Source organism: Electrophorus electricus, chromosome 8 (assembly GCF_041902795.1).
Source record: "Electrophorus electricus isolate QZ-2024a chromosome 8, ASM4190279v1, whole genome shotgun sequence".
Lineage (NCBI taxonomy): Eukaryota > Metazoa > Chordata > Actinopteri > Gymnotiformes > Gymnotidae > Electrophorus > Electrophorus electricus.
This window is the reverse complement of record NC_137504.1, coordinates 24,418,958-24,437,337: the sequence shown is the minus strand read 5'-3', so window position 1 is coordinate 24,437,337 and position 18,380 is coordinate 24,418,958. Positions and strand designations below refer to the sequence as shown.

The window sequence follows — 18,380 nt, the reverse complement described above, 5'->3', positions numbered from 1 at the left end:
GTCTGGGGTATGGTGATTTGGGTTATGGTGTCTGGGGTATGGTGTTCGGGCTATGGTGATATGGGGTATGGTGATTGGGATATGGTGTCTGGGGTATGGTAATTGGGATATGGTGTTTGGGGTATGGTGTCTGGGGTATGGTAATTGGGATATGGTGTTTGGGATATGGTGTTTGGGGTATTGTGATTTGGGTTATGGTGTCTGGGGTATGGTAATTGGGATATGGTGTTTGGGGTATGGTGTCTGGGGTATGGTGATTTGGGTTATGGTGTCTGGGGTATGGTGTTCGGGCTATGGTGATATGGGGTATGGTGATTGGGATATGGTGTCTGGGGTATGGTAATTGGGGTATGGTGATTTGGGTTATGGTGTCTGGGGTATGGTGTTCGGGCTATGGTGATATGGGGTATGGTGATTGGGATATGGTGTCTGGGGTATGGTAATTGGGATATGGTGTTTGGGGTATGGTGTCTGGGGTATGGTGATTTGGGTTATGGTGTCTGGGGTATGGTGATTTGGGTTATGGTGTTTGGGGTATGGTGATTGGGATATGGTGTCTGGGGTATGGTAATTTCCGTTTATGTACTCTGTACTGGTCAGTGTTGTAAACCCTTTATATAATGTAACACAGCATTTGAATGTTTTTGTACTATTTATACTATAATCTCATAAGCTGCAGTTTCATAGAAGTACAAAGAAAATGTAGGAAAGGACAAAGGCATCGGTTTTATGTCTGCTCAAAAAGATTGTTTGTTTTTGTTGGTTGTTCTTTTTTTGGTAAATGTGTGGTATGGAATATAAGAGGAGTGGCTACCATACATTTTAACCATTTGAAAACAATGCAAAAAAATAATCTTCTGCTCACTTTTACTTTGTCAGTACAAAAACAAAACAAAATTGAGTTTGTTGGCAGAGTGTATATATAGCCACAAAGGATGGCCTCGGTGATGTATGGCGTGTCATGTAGGAAATGACTGGTAAAAGTAAGGATAGGTGTAGGCTGTAGGTGTAGGATTAGGGTGTAGGAGTAGGAGTATGGTGTATGGTGTTGGAGTAGGGTATAGGTGTAGGGTACAGGAGTAGGTTGTAAGGGTAGGGTGTAGGTGTAGGAATAGGGTGTTGGAGTAGGGTGTTAGTGTAGCGTGTAGGTGTAGGAGTAGGTGTATGGTGTAGGAAGGGTGCGGTTAGATAAAGCTGCTGTATGCAATGATCTTGACAGTCTTAGCCACCATAAGTGCGTACCCCTCCTGTTAATCTCACCACCTCCATCTCCAAAGCCCTGAAGCCGTGGTGCTCAGCCTGACTTCCTGTGATCTGAGAACACTGCCTCGTTGTCGGGCAAGTTTCCTGACTGGTTAATACCTATGCTGCTGAAGTTCTCAGTTGCTGATTACAGAACCCAGAACAGTCATGAAGACTTTTATTTGAAGTCATTTAACTTGAAATAATTTTTTAATGATTTTTTTTAATTTAAAGAGATTAGAATGCTATTAGAATGCTTTTAGTGTGGCTAGGTGTAGGGCTTTGGTTAGGAGTAGCATTATAATTTGTAGGCATGGGTTTGGGGTTGGTTATATGCACAATGGTCTCCTTTCTGGCTATATATCAGCTAGCCTTTGCTGCTTTACATGGCAGTGAGCTCCGTGGAGCTGACCACCCTGAGGCTGATCAGTCCCGGCATGCTCGCACTCGTCATCTCCCTGCCCCGCTTCAGCTGTAGAGTCTGAGGGTCTTGGGAATCCTTCAGAGACGCTTGCACAACCACCTGGCCCATGAACTGGTCCTTCACGGTGTTGCTGTTCCACACCTAAGGGGGGGGAAACACATTCCCTTGAAGAAGCGGTCTAAGCCTGGAAGATTTGGCCTATGGAAGACCCACATGCTCGCACTGCTAGTGGTCAGCAAGACTTCTCACCTGAATGGTGATTGGTTTGTGGGGATTTTTCCTGTAGAAGATGGCCCTAGCATCAAACACTGGGTCCCGTGTGTCTCTCTGAACACGGGACTGGACTGAACTGTTCTCACAGGAGATTACCACATAGGGATCAGCACCTGCGCACAATTCAGCCTGTCAGTCAGCTGAAAGTCAGGTTGAGCAATATTTTCATGGTTCACTTAGAAAGTATTTCTGGATCTCTGCCAGCTGATTTTAGGAATGTAAGTCTCTCTAATGTACTGCTAGGCATTCAGCAGGGCATTGCAATAAAAGATCATCCCACTTGCTGTGGCCAGATGTCCTCTCAGATGAGCTCACCTCCAGTTCTGTCTTGGTTTTCAAGCCCTTCCGCTCCGTGAACGTAAATGTGCGTGACCATCTGGGGATAACCCATGAACGAACTCCAGCATTTCACTCGAGGCTTATCTAAGTGTAGTTCCCTGAGAGAGAGAGAAACAGAACCTCATTTTGCTGACATTTAGACATTTTGCTTTTTAATTCTAGTATCTACTGAAGACCTGCACAATAAAATAACAATATTATTTCCTTATATTGTTACTTAAATATGTATTATCAGTAGAACGGTATTACTATTGTGATTGCATCTATTAACAATGCATATATTAATATGATAGTATAGCAGTAGCATAGATAATGAATTATGGCTAAACGTCATCTTGTCATCTTGGCAATGATATCAATAACAATAATGACAATAAAAAGAAGACAGGCATCTATGAAACACAAATATGAAACACGTTCTACCAACGCATTATTGCAATTAATAAATGATTTTTAAAAAAAAACTATGTACAATCATCTAGCAAGAGAATATTAATGAATCACATTTAATTTCTGCCAAAGATGCGATGAGGTAAAGTGAGAGATTAAATGTGTAACCTGCAGCCAGTGTCCTGCTTAGTGAAGACTCGAAGCATGAAGTCTCCTGGAATGTCCGGTTTAAAGGTGGAGGGGATGATGACGTAACGGCCTTCCGGCAGAGTCTTTCTCATGAACACGGAGCGCGCGTTTATGTACGTCGACGTGGCGACGTTTTGCTGGGTGATGATATCATGTATGCGATACTTCCTGTTCAGCTCCACCTTGGTTCCATGGCCACACACACACACGCACACAGAGAAAATGAGAAAAGGAAAGAGCCATTTATAATACAGCAATTAGGCATTAATCCATACCACAGGAAAATTTGAATCAGACCGTGCTATCAGAGATTTTTTATGAGAGTGTGAGGTGACCTGTGTATTCTGCATGTTTGTGTGTATGTGTCATTGTGAAACACCCCTTGTCTCATTTTAGTCTAACTGATCTAAGTTTGCCTTTTAATCCTCTAAAATATATATATATATATATATATATATATATATATATATATATATATATATATATAATTTTTATTTTATTTTATTAAAATTTTTATTATTTTTTTCATTGTCCCTGATGTCTGATACACTAAGGGCCACTTCCAGCCCTCCATTTTCTCAGCCTAATGCGTCTGGATATAAATATCGTCTCACTGCAAATGGCCTGTTATTGGATTCTCTTTGGTATGAACTGTGTCGAATGCTGCCATTAATAACTCAGTGTCTGGCCATTCCGCCTAATCTTGCTCTTATCCAGACATTTTCCCCATAGACTCAGACATTAGCCAAAATCTGTGGCAGCCTGTGTTTTGGTGAAGTCTAGCCAGAGAGAGAGAGTCAGAAGAGGAGGGAATGGGGAGGCCATGTCGATCATGGTCAGAGGTCCACAATATGTGTGTGAGGTTTATATGAGTTTTTGTGAGTCATATATGAGATTTTGTGTCATGTTTCAGGTGCAAATCAGATGCATCCTGACCATTGAAGCATGTGTTTTATGTCCAAAACTGGCATTCATGATTACATGAGTATTTACTCATCTGTGAGCAGACTGAATGATAAGGTAGATTTAGTCAGCTAAATTTGTTTAGTAGTTGTGAAGTAGCCTATATGCACAAAACCAAGTTGTTAGAAATCAGACAAATAACAGAACTCTCTGTGTATTTCAGGTAGTATACCATTATATTATCCAGTAGTTCTGGGAATTATTCCTTCTTCGGGTTCATATTTGCATTGCAGTTTATCTTCACAATAACACACATTGGATGCTGCTGCTGCATAGCTCTGTTGAGCTTGTGTAATGGTGAGCTGAGGTTAGACTCTTGTGCTTGTGTAGTAGTGAGTTGGGATTGGGCTCTACTGAGTTTATATAATGGTGAGGTTGGGTTGGGTTTATTGAGCTTGTGTAATGGTGAATTGAGGTTAGACTCTGCTGAGCAGTACCTTAAAAATGGCAAATCCCACAGTAAGGCTTTGACCCGCACCGTGGGCTCTATGAATCTTCATATCTCTCTGCTGCAGAGACACCAGCACCTGCTCTTCATCTTTAGAGATATCCAACATATACTGCAAAAAGTAATGCAGAGAGTCAGACTAATCACCTGCTATAAATAAAGAGGTTGTGTAAGGGACAGAAGAATGAAGAAAAAAGAAAAAGAATGGCAAGAAAACTATTGTGCCAGCATGGTGCCAATTTTTTTTAGAAAAAAAAAAAACTTATAAAGATTGGAGCTCTCTGTGCACTTAGAGTTCTACATGAATTTTTACAATTTAATTTAAAATTAATATTAATCACTTCCTACAGAAACACCAGGTTTGAAATGAAAGTGAATGAGGGACCAAAAACGATTTAAATTGTTGAGGAGGGTATGTGAGTGTTCTGTGGTGGGGTGACTAGGATGGTACCTGCTACCTGTGGGTTCTGCGGTGGGGTGATAGGGATGGTACCTGTGGGTTCTGCGGTGGGGTGATAGGGATGGTATCTGTGGGTTCTGCGGTGGGGTGATAGGGATGGTACCTGTGGGTTCTGCGGTGGGGTGATAGGGATGGTACCTGTGGGTTCTGCGGTGGGGTGATAGGGATGGTATCTGTGGGTTCTGCGGTGGGGTGATAGGGATGGTACCTGTGGATTCTGCGGTGGGGTGATAAGGATGGTACCTGTGGGTTCTGCGGTGGGGTGATAGGGATGGTATCTGTGGGTTCTGCGGTGGGGTGATAGGGATGGTACCTGTGGGTTCTGTGGTGGGGTGATAGGGATGGTATCTGTGGGTTCTGCGGTGGGGTGATAGGGATGGTACCTGTGGGTTCTGCGGTGGGGTGATAGGGATGGTACCTGTGGGTTCTGCGGTGGGGTGATAGGGATGGTATCTGTGGGTTCTGCGGTGGGGTGATAGGGATGGTACCTGTGGATTCTGCGGTGGGGTGATAGGGATGGTACCTGTGGGTTCTGCGGTGGGGTGATAGGGATGGTATCTGTGGGTTCTGTGGTGGGGTGATAGGGATGGTACCTGTGGGTTCTGTGGTGGGGTGATAGGGATGGTATCTGTGGGTTCTGCGGTGGGGTGATAGGGATGGTACCTGTGGGTTCTGCGGTGGGGTGATAGGGATGGTACCTGTGGGTTCTGCGGTGGGGTGATAGGGATGGTACCTGTGGGTTCTGCGGTGGGGTGATAGGGATGGTATCTGTGGATTCTGCGGTGGGGTGATAGGGATGGTACCTGTGGGTTCTGCGGTGGGGTGATAGGGATGGTATCTGTGGGTTCTGCGGTGGGGTGATAGGGATGGTACCTGTGGGTTCTGCGGTGGGGTGATAGGGATGGTACCTGTGGGTTCTGCGGTGGGGTGATAGGGATGGTACCTGTGGGTTCTGTGGTGGGGTGATAGGGATGGTACCTGTGGGTTCTGTGGTGGGGTGATAGGGATGGTACCTGTGGGTTCTGTGGTGGGGTGATAGGGATGGTACCTGTGGGTTCTGTGGTGGGGTGATAGGGATGGTACCTGTGCCTTCTGCGGTGGGGTGATCAGGACAGTACCTGTGGATCCTGCGGTGGGGTGATCAGGACAGTACCTGTGGATCCTGCGGTGGGGTGATCAGGACAGTACCTGTGGGTTCTGCAGGAAGGTCGACCTGTGGTTCATGCAGCCTCCGCACCTGTTCCTCAGGGGTTCAGTGTGCTTGGCCCAGCTGCCAAAAAGCACCACCTCATGCCACACCTTCTGAATACTCAGCAAAGACGTGTTCATTAGCCGGCAAACATCTGCATCAGTAAAGTTCTGACACCAGTCATCAAAGGACATCCTGGAAGTTTTACATTCACACACACACAAATGCAAAGAGATGTTCTCAATGATCTTAAGTATATTGTTTCCACTGGTAGCAAAAATGATGTGCAGGGTGTGGGCAGTCAAGCAGCAGTGCAGAAAAGTGCAAAAACTATGGAGAACCCCGGGCAAAATAGCCTACATGAGTGGGATGACATTTTGCTGGAGGGAAGCTTAAAAATCTGTTGACTCACCAGAACTCGCCATCATCTTCTACTGTAATACCCATATTAGCCCTCTCTCTGATCCCAACTTTCTCCCATTCCTGTGAGCTACAGAGAATAGAAGAGAAGAGAAGAGAGAATTGTTTAAAAGCTCATGAAAGATTACGAAGTGTTAAAATATGAAACACAAGAAAACATCATTACAGAAAACTTTTCATGTCTCTTTCATTTCTCCTTCATTTCTCTGCCCCTTTTCTTTATCTATCAGCCTGTTTCCCTTTTTCCTTTTTCTCTCCCTGCCTGTTTGTCTTCCTGTCTCTCTCTCTCCCTCCCTGTCTCTCTTTCTCCCTCTCTCTCTGTCCCTCCCTCACCTGTCACTCCACGGTCCATCCCACTCGTGTTTACCCCAGGGGTTCCTCATGCGGATCAGGGGGATGGTGTCGTTCTTGAAGAAGGCGAGGAGGCCATGGCCGAGCCGTACCCGCTTCACTGCCGTCACTGAGTAGGCATGGCCCTTCACCAAACCGTTGGGCAAGCGCAGCTCCCGCTCGTGTGGAGACGCCTGGCAGTGGGTAAGGAATCGCAGCTCCTGAGCATTACATAAACAACAGGCTTCCAGCCCCAGTGCTGGAGACCTCAGGTTCTGCATCATTCTGCATGTCCCCTGATCTAGCACACAGGACTTGTCCCATAGCTAAATTCCTCCTGTATAAAGTGTATAAGGTGTGGTAGAGCAAGAAAAACATGACAATGTGCTGGCAACCACGTACATTTGCATGTTTAGCAGACGTTCTTATCCAGAACGAGTTACAATTTCAATCATATTACAGATTGGTGAGGTTGGTGAATGTAATGTTAGGAGTCTTGTTCAAGGACTCTTATTAGTATAACATGGTGCACTTGCACAGAAAGTGGAAGGAATCCCAGACCCTGACATGAGGGGTTGTATTATATACTACACCATACAACCCACTGAGGCTCAATACCACATATTTCAACTGAACCAAAGCTACGATTGCTAATAATATTTTAACACGTTTTTAGGTCTGTCTTAAAGCTGTCACACCAGGAACAACAGCTAGAATATGATCTTAACATATAAAGCTGCTTTAGTGTTAATCCATTTGAACCCTTTTGTTCAAAGGTTACAGCTTTAATACTGCAGTGCAATATTGTTGCAGCTCTTTCTACATCTGCACAGAACTGCCAAGGTCTCCACAGAGGCCTTCATCACCAACGTGGCACTCTGCAGGAAGGAACAAACCAGCTGCATTTTCCCAACGCTGGAATGAACACCGAGAGGACACTTTATCTTGCTTATCTTTCATTCCAGGATTTGATTGTGCTGGTTAACAACCAGTCCCCAATTTCATTTTTTCTCCAGTTTTTTCAGCTTCTTCTACTTCATTTGTTTTGCAAAACGTAATCCATAAATTACTGCAGGCCATGCCAGAGTACATTCTGAATTAATCTCATGTGTACATATTTTATTCTGGGACTCTTTGCCTGGAGGTGTGCCATCCAAAACTAAACTTTAGTGAAAAAAGCATTCATATAAATATTCAAGTACTAAACAAACTAAAATTAAAAAATGACGTTCGATGATAGCTGCAAATCTTAACATTAAAAGACGGGGCACTTAGTTAATGGGGTACTTAGTAAATTTACTTACTGTTATGGCACAACTGATGATACCTCCCTGGTCGAACACAGTGAGCAGATCTGAAAACAGTTTGTCTCTGGCTTTGGGATTAGTGCGATAATTTCCTGACTCCAAATTTATGGGCTCATTTACTGCCCCACTGAAATCCACCACTGCATCCCCTGTGTTGCCACCACTTAGAGATTCGTAGCATCCCGATAGTCTGCAGAAAGATCAGTGAATCAGAGAAATTGTGTTATAAACCCTAAATTGACTTTGAATTAGATTAGTAAAGGACTTGAGATACACCCTTGTGGAACACCCTGGCTGCATATAACAGGAATTTAGATAAATTAATAAAATGGCAAATAATCACATGGCATCAAACAAGTAGCCTAGTAGAAAAGTAGACTTTATCAATTAGCCTTAGGGATGGGGTAGTGTGGGTGGAATCATTTTTTGCAGACCAAAGAGGCTTTTTAAATAGTTTTGAATTGAAGAGGCACATTTTGCTCACTGTTTTTCATGCAGTGCATGTAGCTTTTTATGCCCCAGGATCCCAACTTTTTTTAGCTAAAAGGTGCTTATATGTTATTTGTGTACAGACCAATCAGATTAATGGGAAAGTAGGACACTTCTTTTCTCAGTACACATTCTTGGAATTGTGATTCAGCCAGTGTGTGATTCACCCTGTCATGTTCTTCACTTTATCTTGGATGAGAGCATAGCTTCCACTATTATATCAGCAATAGCTTTGGCGAACTACTCAATGCAGCTACAGATGTATACAACTTTGAATATATGTATTAGCATGGTTAGTCACTTATGCCTGCAGCAATATGGATAATAGCAGCATTTCTAGAAGAATGTTTTTTAACTACATTCACACTTACTTAGCATAAGCTTTCTCGAGAAGAGCACTCCAGAATTCATTATGGGATTTAGAATGGCAGTATATAAGATTCCCACTGATGGTGGGCAGACGGTCATCCACAACCACATCGGTCCATTCCCCGAATATCCAGAATTGGAAGTGAAAGATTCCTGCATATTTTTCTGGATATTTGGGATCCCATTCCTGCTCCTTCCAGTTAGGAATCACCTGATGGAGAAAAAAAAAAAGATTTAAATACATCATAAACTCCATATGAAAGCCAATAATTCTGGTTCTAATACATTACCAATACCGGCAAGATATTTTAGCTTGCTGGTAATGTTCGCTGTTAACATAATTTTGTGGCTACTAGCCATCCTGATCCATCTACTAGCTGCTAGCTCACAGTGCCATAAAGATAAAGGTCCATACTATGCTTTCTAGCACAGCGTGCGATCTCATCAAACTCTCAGGGTCTTCAGCCAAGAAAATAGCAGCACTCCACTCCAAAGGGACAGAGGAGACACACCACCATGCACACTCATAAATGTGGAAATTGCCCTCTTGCAGCTGGTCTGGTAACTAGGTCTCCAGACATGACATCACCCTCATTTAGCCATATTGATTGTAAACTCTGTTTATTGTTATTTACCTATGAGTAGATAAATACGTGTAGTATTTCCCTTTTTTTGCGATGTTGAAGAGAATAGCCTAGCCTTCCATTTGCAGTTTTATTGTGTTGAGTATGTGCAGATATACTGCTGTAGTACTAAGGCACTCATTTGGCATGCTATCCTTTGGTTCTCCGCTGAGCACTCTTACAAAATTCATGAAATTCTAAGCCATGAAATGCAGAACACAGAGCTATTTCCAGCCTTTTAACACAAACGAGTCTCATTACACACACACACACACACACACTTTTGTGGCTTTGTTTTGAGATATTTTTATGTCTGTTCTATGACATGTATACTCACTAAATACAGCAATATCAGAATAATGGTACTCATTTAAACCTCCAGCCTGAAACAAAGAGAACCCAAACCAACACACAAGTTGCTCCACATTTACCAGCAAATGTACAGTAAACCCTACACATTCAAAAACATTTTTTTTCTGTGTTCGTGGTTTTGGTGCAAGACCTGATTGGGTCTTGTGAGACTCTAAAGCGAGGCACAGATGATATGGAGAATGTAAGCACACCTTCTGCCAGAGGTACGGTTTGAGGGCCAGACAGGAGCATGCAGCCACAAACCAGCAGTTGCCCACTTCACCCTGGTTTAGGTCATGAGAGCTGATGCCCTCCACGAACAGATGGGGGTTTTCACTGATCTCCTACGTGGAGAAAAGAGAATGAGAGAGAAAGTCCAAGAGAAAGAGAGATGCATGCGATTGGAATGATGGTGATGTTGGCTGGTCTTATTTGTAGAGAATAATTTTCTTGCCTTTCTTTGCCTCTCTGCTGAGTACCAAGATTTGTATCTTTATTAAAATAGTTATTTTGTGTCTTTCTAATGCAAGATTTGCGAGGTAGTTATCACTGATGAAGAAACGTTCTAAATCTAAATCCAAGTAAAGTAGAATTCAACTGAGTATCTAGGAAATCATTTACATTTTAAAATATATCGCAAATGAGTCCAAAGACTGGACATAGTTGACTGAATGTAGCTTTAAGTGTTTTTTGTTCTAAGGGGCTATGCCTGAGTTTGTTGTAAATAGTCTTAGTTGATGTACAAATATGTCCAAAACTAAAATGTTACATGTATCACTATTATTTTATTTAAATGCTCCCTCAGTGAATGCTTTTTATTTAGAACTTTAGTCCCTCACGCATTAAGTTCTCAGTGTATGTGGGAACTTCTTCCAGACTGTTGGAGAAATGTCCAAGGTGTTCCCTTATGAAGCAGACTGAATGAATGCCAAGAGTGTGAAAAGATGTCAAGCCAAATATTTAAAAGAATCTAAAATATGAATAATTCTGATTCGACTTTTTTGGTCACTGCATATTTCCGTATGTGTTATTTCATACTTTTCAAAGTCCCTTCGCTATGAAAATGTGGAAAATAATAACAAGCGATGAACGTTTACCCAACCTTTGGGCTAGGATGTAGGATATGCATCATCGGTAAACCAGTGTAACAGGTGACATATATACAGGAAAGGCTTCTCAAATTGGGCTGTGAATCAGCTAGACACATTCCCCAAAATCTTAGAACACCACTGGAGATAAAGGCAGCAGACTAGCTTTAGTGAAATCAGAGTATGTTTTCTTTACGAACTAGTCAAAGCCTGAGAGAGGCTGAATGATTGACTAAGGTGATCTATAGCCAGGTCATATGTCCCATTAGGAGCAATTATGATTTCTGCACTCACCACATCTATTCATCCCATGTTAGTCAGACAAATAAATAATCATCACACAGACTAAAAAAAAAAAAGAATGTAACTGAGAACAGTCTGCAACAATATACTGTCCACAAGACACACACACATGCAGGCACACATACGCACACACACACACACACACACACACTACATATGCACATACATAATAGCATGTGTGCACACTTAAACACACCATATCTGAAAGGCCTGTGTGTGTTTACCAGGAGGATGAAGTTTGATAAGCTTCTCTTCTCAGGTTATATGCAGTGATGGAACTGATCAACATCGCAGACATTAGTAGCTATCTACGTGCTACCTGGGTCTTTACTGCCCTTCTCCTCTCCACCATTACTGCCCTTCTCTTCTCCACCCATTACTGGCCTTCTCTTCTCCACCCATTACTGGCCTTCTCCTCTCCACCCATTACTGCCCTTCTCTTCTCCACCCATTACTGCCCTTCTCCTTTCCACCATTACTGCCCTTCTCTTCTCCACCATTACTGCCCTTCTCTTCTCCACCCATTACTGCCCTTCTCTTCTCCACCATTACTGCCCTTCTCCTCTCCACCCATTACTGCCCTTCTCCTCTCCACCATTACTGCCCTTCTCCTCTCCACCATTACTGCCCTTCTCCTTTCCACCATTACTGCCCTTCTCTTCTCCACCATTACTGCCCTTCTCTTCTCCACCCATTACTGCCCTTCTCTTCTCCACCATTACTGCCCTTCTCCTCTCCACCATTACTGCCCTTCTCCTTTCCACCATTACTGCCCTTCTCTTCTCCACCATTACTGCCCTTCTCTTCTCCACCCATTACTGCCCTTCTCCTCTCCACCATTACTGCCCTTCTCTTCTCCACCATTACTGCCCTTCTCTTCTCCACCCATTACTGCCCTTCTCTTCTCCACCATTACTGCCCTTCTCTTCTCCACCATTACTGGCCTTCTCTTCTCCACCCATTACTGGCCTTCTCTTCTCCACCATTACTGGCCTTCTCTTCTCCACCATTACTGCCCTTCTCCTCTCCACCATTACTGGCCTTCTCTTCTCCACCCATTACTGGCCTTCTCTTCTCCACCATTACTGCCCTTCTCCTCTCCACCATTACTGGCCTTCTCTTCTCCACCCATTACTGGCCTTCTCTTCTCCACCATTACTGCCCTTCTCTTCTCCACCATTACTGCCCTTCTCCTCTCCACCATTACTGGCCTTCTCTTCTCCACCCATTACTGCCCTTCTCCTCTCCACCATTACTGCCCTTCTCCTCTCCACCATTACTGCCCTTCTCTTCTCCACCCATTACTGGCCTTCTCTTCTCCACCATTACTGCCCTTCTCTTCTCCACCCATTACTGCCCTTCTCCTTTCCACCATTACTGCCCTTCTCTTCTCCACCATTACTGCCCTTCTCTTCTCCACCCATTACTGCCCTTCTCTTCTCCACCATTACTGCCCTTCTCCTCTCCACCCATTACTGCCCTTCTCTTCTCCACCATTACTGCCCTTCTCCTCTCCACCCATTACTGCCCTTCTCCTCTCCACCCATTACTGCCCTTCTCCTCTCCACCCATTACTGCCCTTCTCCTCTCCACCATTACTGCCCTTCTCTTCTCCACCATTACTGCCCTTCTCTTCTCCACCATTACTGCCCTTCTCTGCTCCACCATTACTGCCCTTCTCCTCTCCACTCATTACTGCCCTTCTCCTCTCCACCCATACTGCCCTTCTCCTCTCCACTCATTACTGCCCTTCTCCTCTCCACCAATACTGCCCTTCTACTTCCCACCCATTACTGCCCTTCTACTCCCCACCCTTCACACAAGCCCATCTGCTCACTTGTAAAACAAAGCTCCATCCATCACTGTTGTTGACAAACAAGTTAAATTCTGCTAGAAAACTCACATTTAATATTTCAGTTGTGTCCGGAACTGGCAATAACATCTAACACTCATTCATATCGGCTGTGTGTAAATGCATTGTTTCCATATTCATGGATATGACTGTATATGAGTGAATAATTAAACGCTGATATTGAGGATAGATCTTGTGTTAGGGAAGCACTGAACAGAACACCGTGTAGTTGGGGAGGTGCTCTGGAGAGAAGCCTGTTTAACATGGGAGGTCCTGTATGCAAAGTGGGAACAACCCCTGGGAGGAATGAACACTTATAGTGTGGAATTAACAGTAATAGCGTTCATACTGTCTCCAGTTGTATTAATTATTCATTCTCCCTGGGGGTGGGTGGTGGAGTGGGTCTACAAACAAAGCAATAAAATGTATATGACCTTTGATTATATCATAATACACAAACATATGTAAAAAAGAATCCTGAGGCTGTGATATCTTCCATTGGCCAGGAGCCCGACCAAAGCCCCCAGGGCCGAGACCCAAACTAAAACAAATTCTGTTTTAATGGGTTTCTCCATCAGATGGAGGCTCCAGCTGGAGCAGGTGGAGCCCGTGTGTGCCCCTACCCCCGGCCTCTTCCACTCCACCCGTCCGGGCAGGGGGTTGCGGTAAAAGAGCGAGGAGTTGATGCAGGGGAACTCGGGGTCCTCAAACAGCATCCTGCTCTCCTGACACTCCCTCTTCAGGACGTCGTAGTGCTGGTTCCTGTACACGGCCACCGTGGAGAACATGACTCACTGGTGTTCCTCCTCTCCTCTGGGCTGGGGGTTAGAAGGACGCAGGGAGACTGCAGTTAGAAGGCGCTCACCCAGGGTCAGCCGGAAACCAGAGCACAGGCATGGGAAAGTCCTGTAGCAGGTCCTCGGGCGCACCCTCATTAAAGACAGCTTCTGACACACCTGGAGCAGGACGGCCCCTGCCGCAGAGCGCTAAAAACCGCCTGCCCCAGGTTTGTTCTGAACTGGTATGTAGAAATGCTGCATAAGCGGCATATGACAGTAATGCTGTCATATGCAAAGGGGGCAGGACTCCCCTCCCTGGGCCCTGGGCGAGCATCAACCAACCCGTAGGTCGCCCCGTTTAATAGGAACCCTGCTGTTTGGAAAGTGGTCCCAGACACAAGACCAATCCTCTCACATTCCGATGCTGTTTTCTCCTGTGAGCACTAACATTGCACTGTGGTGGTTGGACATGATATCCGAAAATGCGCTCTCCTGAAGCACTGGAGGGAAAACGTGTTAGGTAAACAAGTGGTCGGGAAAGAAAAACAGAAAAGTTTCAGATATACAGACGCAGTCTACATTCACGACAGTCAAGGGGTCTCATCACTGGACACTAAACGTCTCTCATAGAACGGATAGCTTACGATAGGAATAATTGAAGCTGTCCAGGTATTCCACTCCCAATGTGAGGAGAGAGTGCGATGGCGAATGTTTCCCAAGTTCATATCCAATTTCGGCAACAGCCTGAAGATCAGAGTCTCTCCCTGGGTGTCGTGTGGAGATCCCTGTGATTATCTAAGATAGTGGTTTCCAATTATGATTCAGAGGGACCCTGTTCTCTGTACGCTGTAATGTTTTTAGCGCTCGAAGCACTAGCACTAGGCTGATTACAGAGCCCTTCATGAGCTGAGCGCAACATGTGCATGGAGTGCTGTAATAAACAGAATTACTTATGCATAATGTGGCTGTAAAAGACTCAAACACAAAACCCAAAACAGTAATCACGGGACGTGTCATCACTATAGTGGCTTTAGGTGAGAGGTTCAGCGCGATCTCACGATTAAATTTGTAACAATGTGCATGACCAGGGTGGCAGGAAAAGTTCAAGCTAAGTTCAGGCACCGTGTACGTCCCTTTACTCACATCTTTATCCTACGGAATCCAACATCATTTCTTTCTTTCTCGTACCTTTTGGCACATATTTTTGGTGCGATCACACTGGCATATTGACTATGCCATGCCTGTACTTCCATTTCTGCTTTTAGACCTGAGCCTTTTAAACACACGCACACACACAGAAACGCACATACACGCGCATGCGTGTGCAGCCACAGCCCCAAACACACTTCAGACTTTGTGACGTGTAATGAAGCTGTAAAAACAATATAACTTACAGAAAGTGCTGTGTCATCCGGCGCTTGCCACCTGAGCTAAAAGGAAGAGTTTCTATTCAACCTGCTGGCCGTCTCACCCAACCCCCAACCAGACCTGTCTTTGTCAGAATGCCTGCATGGGTGTGTGTGTCTGGACACCACGCCTTTCTCTCTCGCTCTCTTGTTAATGGCCAGTGGTTGTTGTTGAGGATAACTTCTTTGTAATGTCATGAGGCAGAGAGTTTACTGTGTGTTTGCGTGCGCGCGCGCGTGTGTGTGTGCAACTTGTTTGTGTGTGCAACAAGCAAGTAAGCCAAGCATGTTTGCTTGCTGATAAACATGTCATAGCAGTATGCTGTTCCGCAACATAATCAGAGAGTGGTTGTCTTGTCTGGTTTTGAGATGAAAACCCTGTCTTCCTGTCCACACCGCACGCTAGACATTAAAACGTCTTCAGCTCATTCTGATGTCTCTTTAAAGGTAATGAGTTGGATGCAGATGGCCAGGCAGCCACTATAACCTTACACAAAACTTTGATAAATGTATGTGCGTGCGTGTGTGTGTGTGTGTGTGTGTGTGTGTGCCCCAGTTTCATTCAGGAGAAGTGGAGTTTAGAAATACACCCCTGAAGGAAGCTGCTCCTTCATCAGTGCGGGACGCCCCGCTGTCCTGCTCTCTGCTGTAGGAAACAGCTGAGGTTTGCTTCATTTCTGCCCATTACGGGACGCACAATATGAATTGCTTGCATAACTTTAAACACTTACTCAGAACAGTGAGAAAATGTGCTTTATCTCAGATTGCTCATCCCAGCAACAAGCCGCTTGCAAGTTGCCACATGACGCATTCCTCTCTGTTTCTGTCGCTTTGGCTTGGTCTCTTGCTCACTCTCAGTATACAGTCCTCTCATATTCCCATGTTGTTTCCATGTGGAGGAATGCACTTTGTACTCTAATTAAATATGACGTGTATCTAAAATCCTTTTAAACAGTGATTCATGGAAATGCGCATTACAAGTTACAGTTAATGATATTCGTTGTGTCCGGATCTTCCATTACAGTCGAGTGTGGACAACCACTGAGTGTCTATAATTCCTTCAGGTATAAAGTCTGCTGGTAGTTCTTCACCTGGGTTAACGACCTGACCTCCTCCACCGGCATTTCCGTGGCCTACGGTATGTGCACTGCTGTTTCGGCGTGTACTGGAACAGCGCACATGAAGTGCAGAGCTATCTACTTTCACATTACTTCCCGAGAAAAGGATGTGCATCACACATATGCACGCATGCACACCCACACACAAATACATGTAAACAAACTTACAAATGATTACACACGCGCAGTGAACCTTACCTGGGTCTGTGAGCTGATTTCCGTCTGTACGCGGGTATGTCTTGATTCATCCACGAACTCCAGCTGTGTTTACTGCTGGCTTTCCTTCCACTCTTATACGGCCTTTTCTCAACTTGCACAGGTACCGCCCACTCTGAGAGTATGGGGTGTGTCCTCTGTGAGCACAACACCTGCCCACTCTGCTAGCTAGGGGCCTGCCCCTTCAGAGAACACAGTGCAAGCGTGGGGGCATACGTGTGCATGCGTGCATACAGTTTTAGATATAGTCTGCTGTGTTCTGGAGTGGCTGTGTACAGTTTTGCTGTTGCTGAATAGACAGATAGAGAGAATGCAGAAGAGACTTGGTGACGGGAATAAAGACCCCGAGGGGAGAGAAGGAGAGAAGGAGCAAAGGAACGCGTGGCAGAGAACAAGGCAGCGGAAATGTACCCCTCTGACACTGTTACGGATGGTGACCCTCAGAGAGAAGCAGTCTGTGTCTGGAGCTGCACTCAATAATGCAGAACAACAGACATTTAACGCACAAGTCAGGTTTGACTCTTCCTCAGTCATACATTACATGTGGCCTAACATAATTAACTGGCTGAGTAGCTGAATAACTAATTAACTAACTAATTAATTAACCATTTCAGAGTGGCTTTAGTACAGGGATAAGTAAACAAAATTGCAAAAGGGTCAGACTACCAAGCTCTGCGCTAAAGGCATGACTAAGCTATCCAGTATGAAGTCCCTGAGCTTTTAGTCCGCTGGCGAATGACCTCGAGGGGGCAAAGACCCCTTTATGCTGGACCTCCATCTTCTGGAAACCTCCATTTCTGCTACGTGGTACACAAACACTGAGCAGCCAGTCCTGAAGCTAGCGGCACCCCCCCCAACCCCATCCCAGTCCCCTGCTCAGGACCCTGTGTAGCAAAAGCCCGCAGGATGCCTTCAGAACCAGCGAAGAGAAGCCTGCAGTCGAAGACGGAGCTCGAACGTTTTAGTGAGCCAAGCGCCAATTTTTTATTGCAACGAGGGAATTATTCCACAGGAGTTTCCTTTGCCTAATTTGTGCCTGTCCTGCGTATGTAAACATCTCACTGAGCGTGGGGGGTAAAGAAGAAGCAACGAGCAGATCATTTTTAAGCATTTACGAAAGAGAAAAAGGAAGGAAGGGAAACGGAGTGGGAAAGACGATGGACGATGTGTGCGGAGACTGGAAACACCACCACATGCTCTCCGTGTGCTTTCTTCCTAGACTAGCATCCTTTCCTACACTGACAGTAGACAGAGGCATGGAGGGAGGGCGAAAGAGACACAGCGAGCACAGTTAAATCACATCAAATGCAATCTCCATGTGTAGAGATGTCCAGCCATTCAAGGTCTTATCACAACATTCTCAAATGTTTTTTTAATAGAATTGGTAATTTGGCTGAGGCCCTCATAGAGACCCTGTTGTCATAGCGACCCTGTTGTCATAGCGACCCTGTTGTCATAGCATCCAAGCGGACTTGGGCCGCCGTGATCAAGAGCCGAACACTGACCGCCGCAGCAGTGACGACAAGCAGAACTGACCCACCCCGTCGTCTCTGCCGCAGGAGAGCAGGCCTGCTGGACACTAGTGCGGTGAGGGTCTTACGCAACCCTCATAAAGTCAAAGTGGCCACAGCACGCAGAGGTGGTGCGTACATTTCTAACTTTGCATAGGGAAAGAATAGAATTTTAACCTCGTTTGCATTTTTTTTTTTTTTTTTGCCGCGTGAAACACAATGAAAACGAATTTGAAAAATTAAAGAAGTTATGAAACAGTAAAAAGTGTGAAACAAAAAAGATTTTTCTCTGTTGGTACCC

General features: G+C 44.9%; 1 protein-coding gene across 2 annotated transcripts; it reads right to left on the bottom strand.

Moving 5' to 3' along the window:
* Positions 1-777: 777 nt before the first annotated feature.
* LOC113586850 (calpain-5-like) lies at positions 778-16,698 on the bottom strand. Of its 2 annotated transcripts, none has more exons than XM_027025227.3 (13): positions 16,551-16,698; positions 13,673-13,867; positions 10,019-10,150; positions 8,835-9,043; positions 7,972-8,164; positions 6,671-6,861; positions 6,330-6,407; positions 5,917-6,112; positions 4,258-4,380; positions 2,837-3,039; positions 2,255-2,376; positions 1,916-2,052; positions 778-1,807 (listed from the first exon to the last, which is right to left on the bottom strand). In XM_027025227.3, the coding sequence occupies exons 2-13, from the start codon at positions 13,835-13,837 to the stop codon at positions 1,625-1,627; spliced, it is 1,932 nt and encodes a 643-aa protein (XP_026881028.1). In that variant the 5' UTR covers positions 13,838-13,867; positions 16,551-16,698; the 3' UTR covers positions 778-1,624. The 2 variants fall into 2 exon arrangements, with proteins under 2 accessions (XP_026881028.1, XP_026881029.1); XM_027025228.3 differs by lacking the exon at positions 16,551-16,698 and adding an exon at positions 15,223-15,308.
* Between the last annotated feature and the right edge of the window lie 1,682 nt (positions 16,699-18,380).

Excerpts from the sequence above, each read along its gene's own strand:
- LOC113586850 (XM_027025227.3), bottom strand. The coding sequence starts at position 13,837 with ATGTTCTCCACGGTGGCCGTGTACAGGAACCAGCACTACGACGTCCTG. Across the intron at positions 9,044-10,018 it reads AACCGTACCTCTGGCAGAAG|GTGATTCCTAACTGGAAGGA; the intron begins GTGTGCTTACAT and ends TTTCTCCATCAG. Across the intron at positions 2,377-2,836 it reads AAGCAGGACACTGGCTGCAG|GGAACTACACTTAGATAAGC; the intron begins GTTACACATTTA and ends TCTCTCTCTCAG.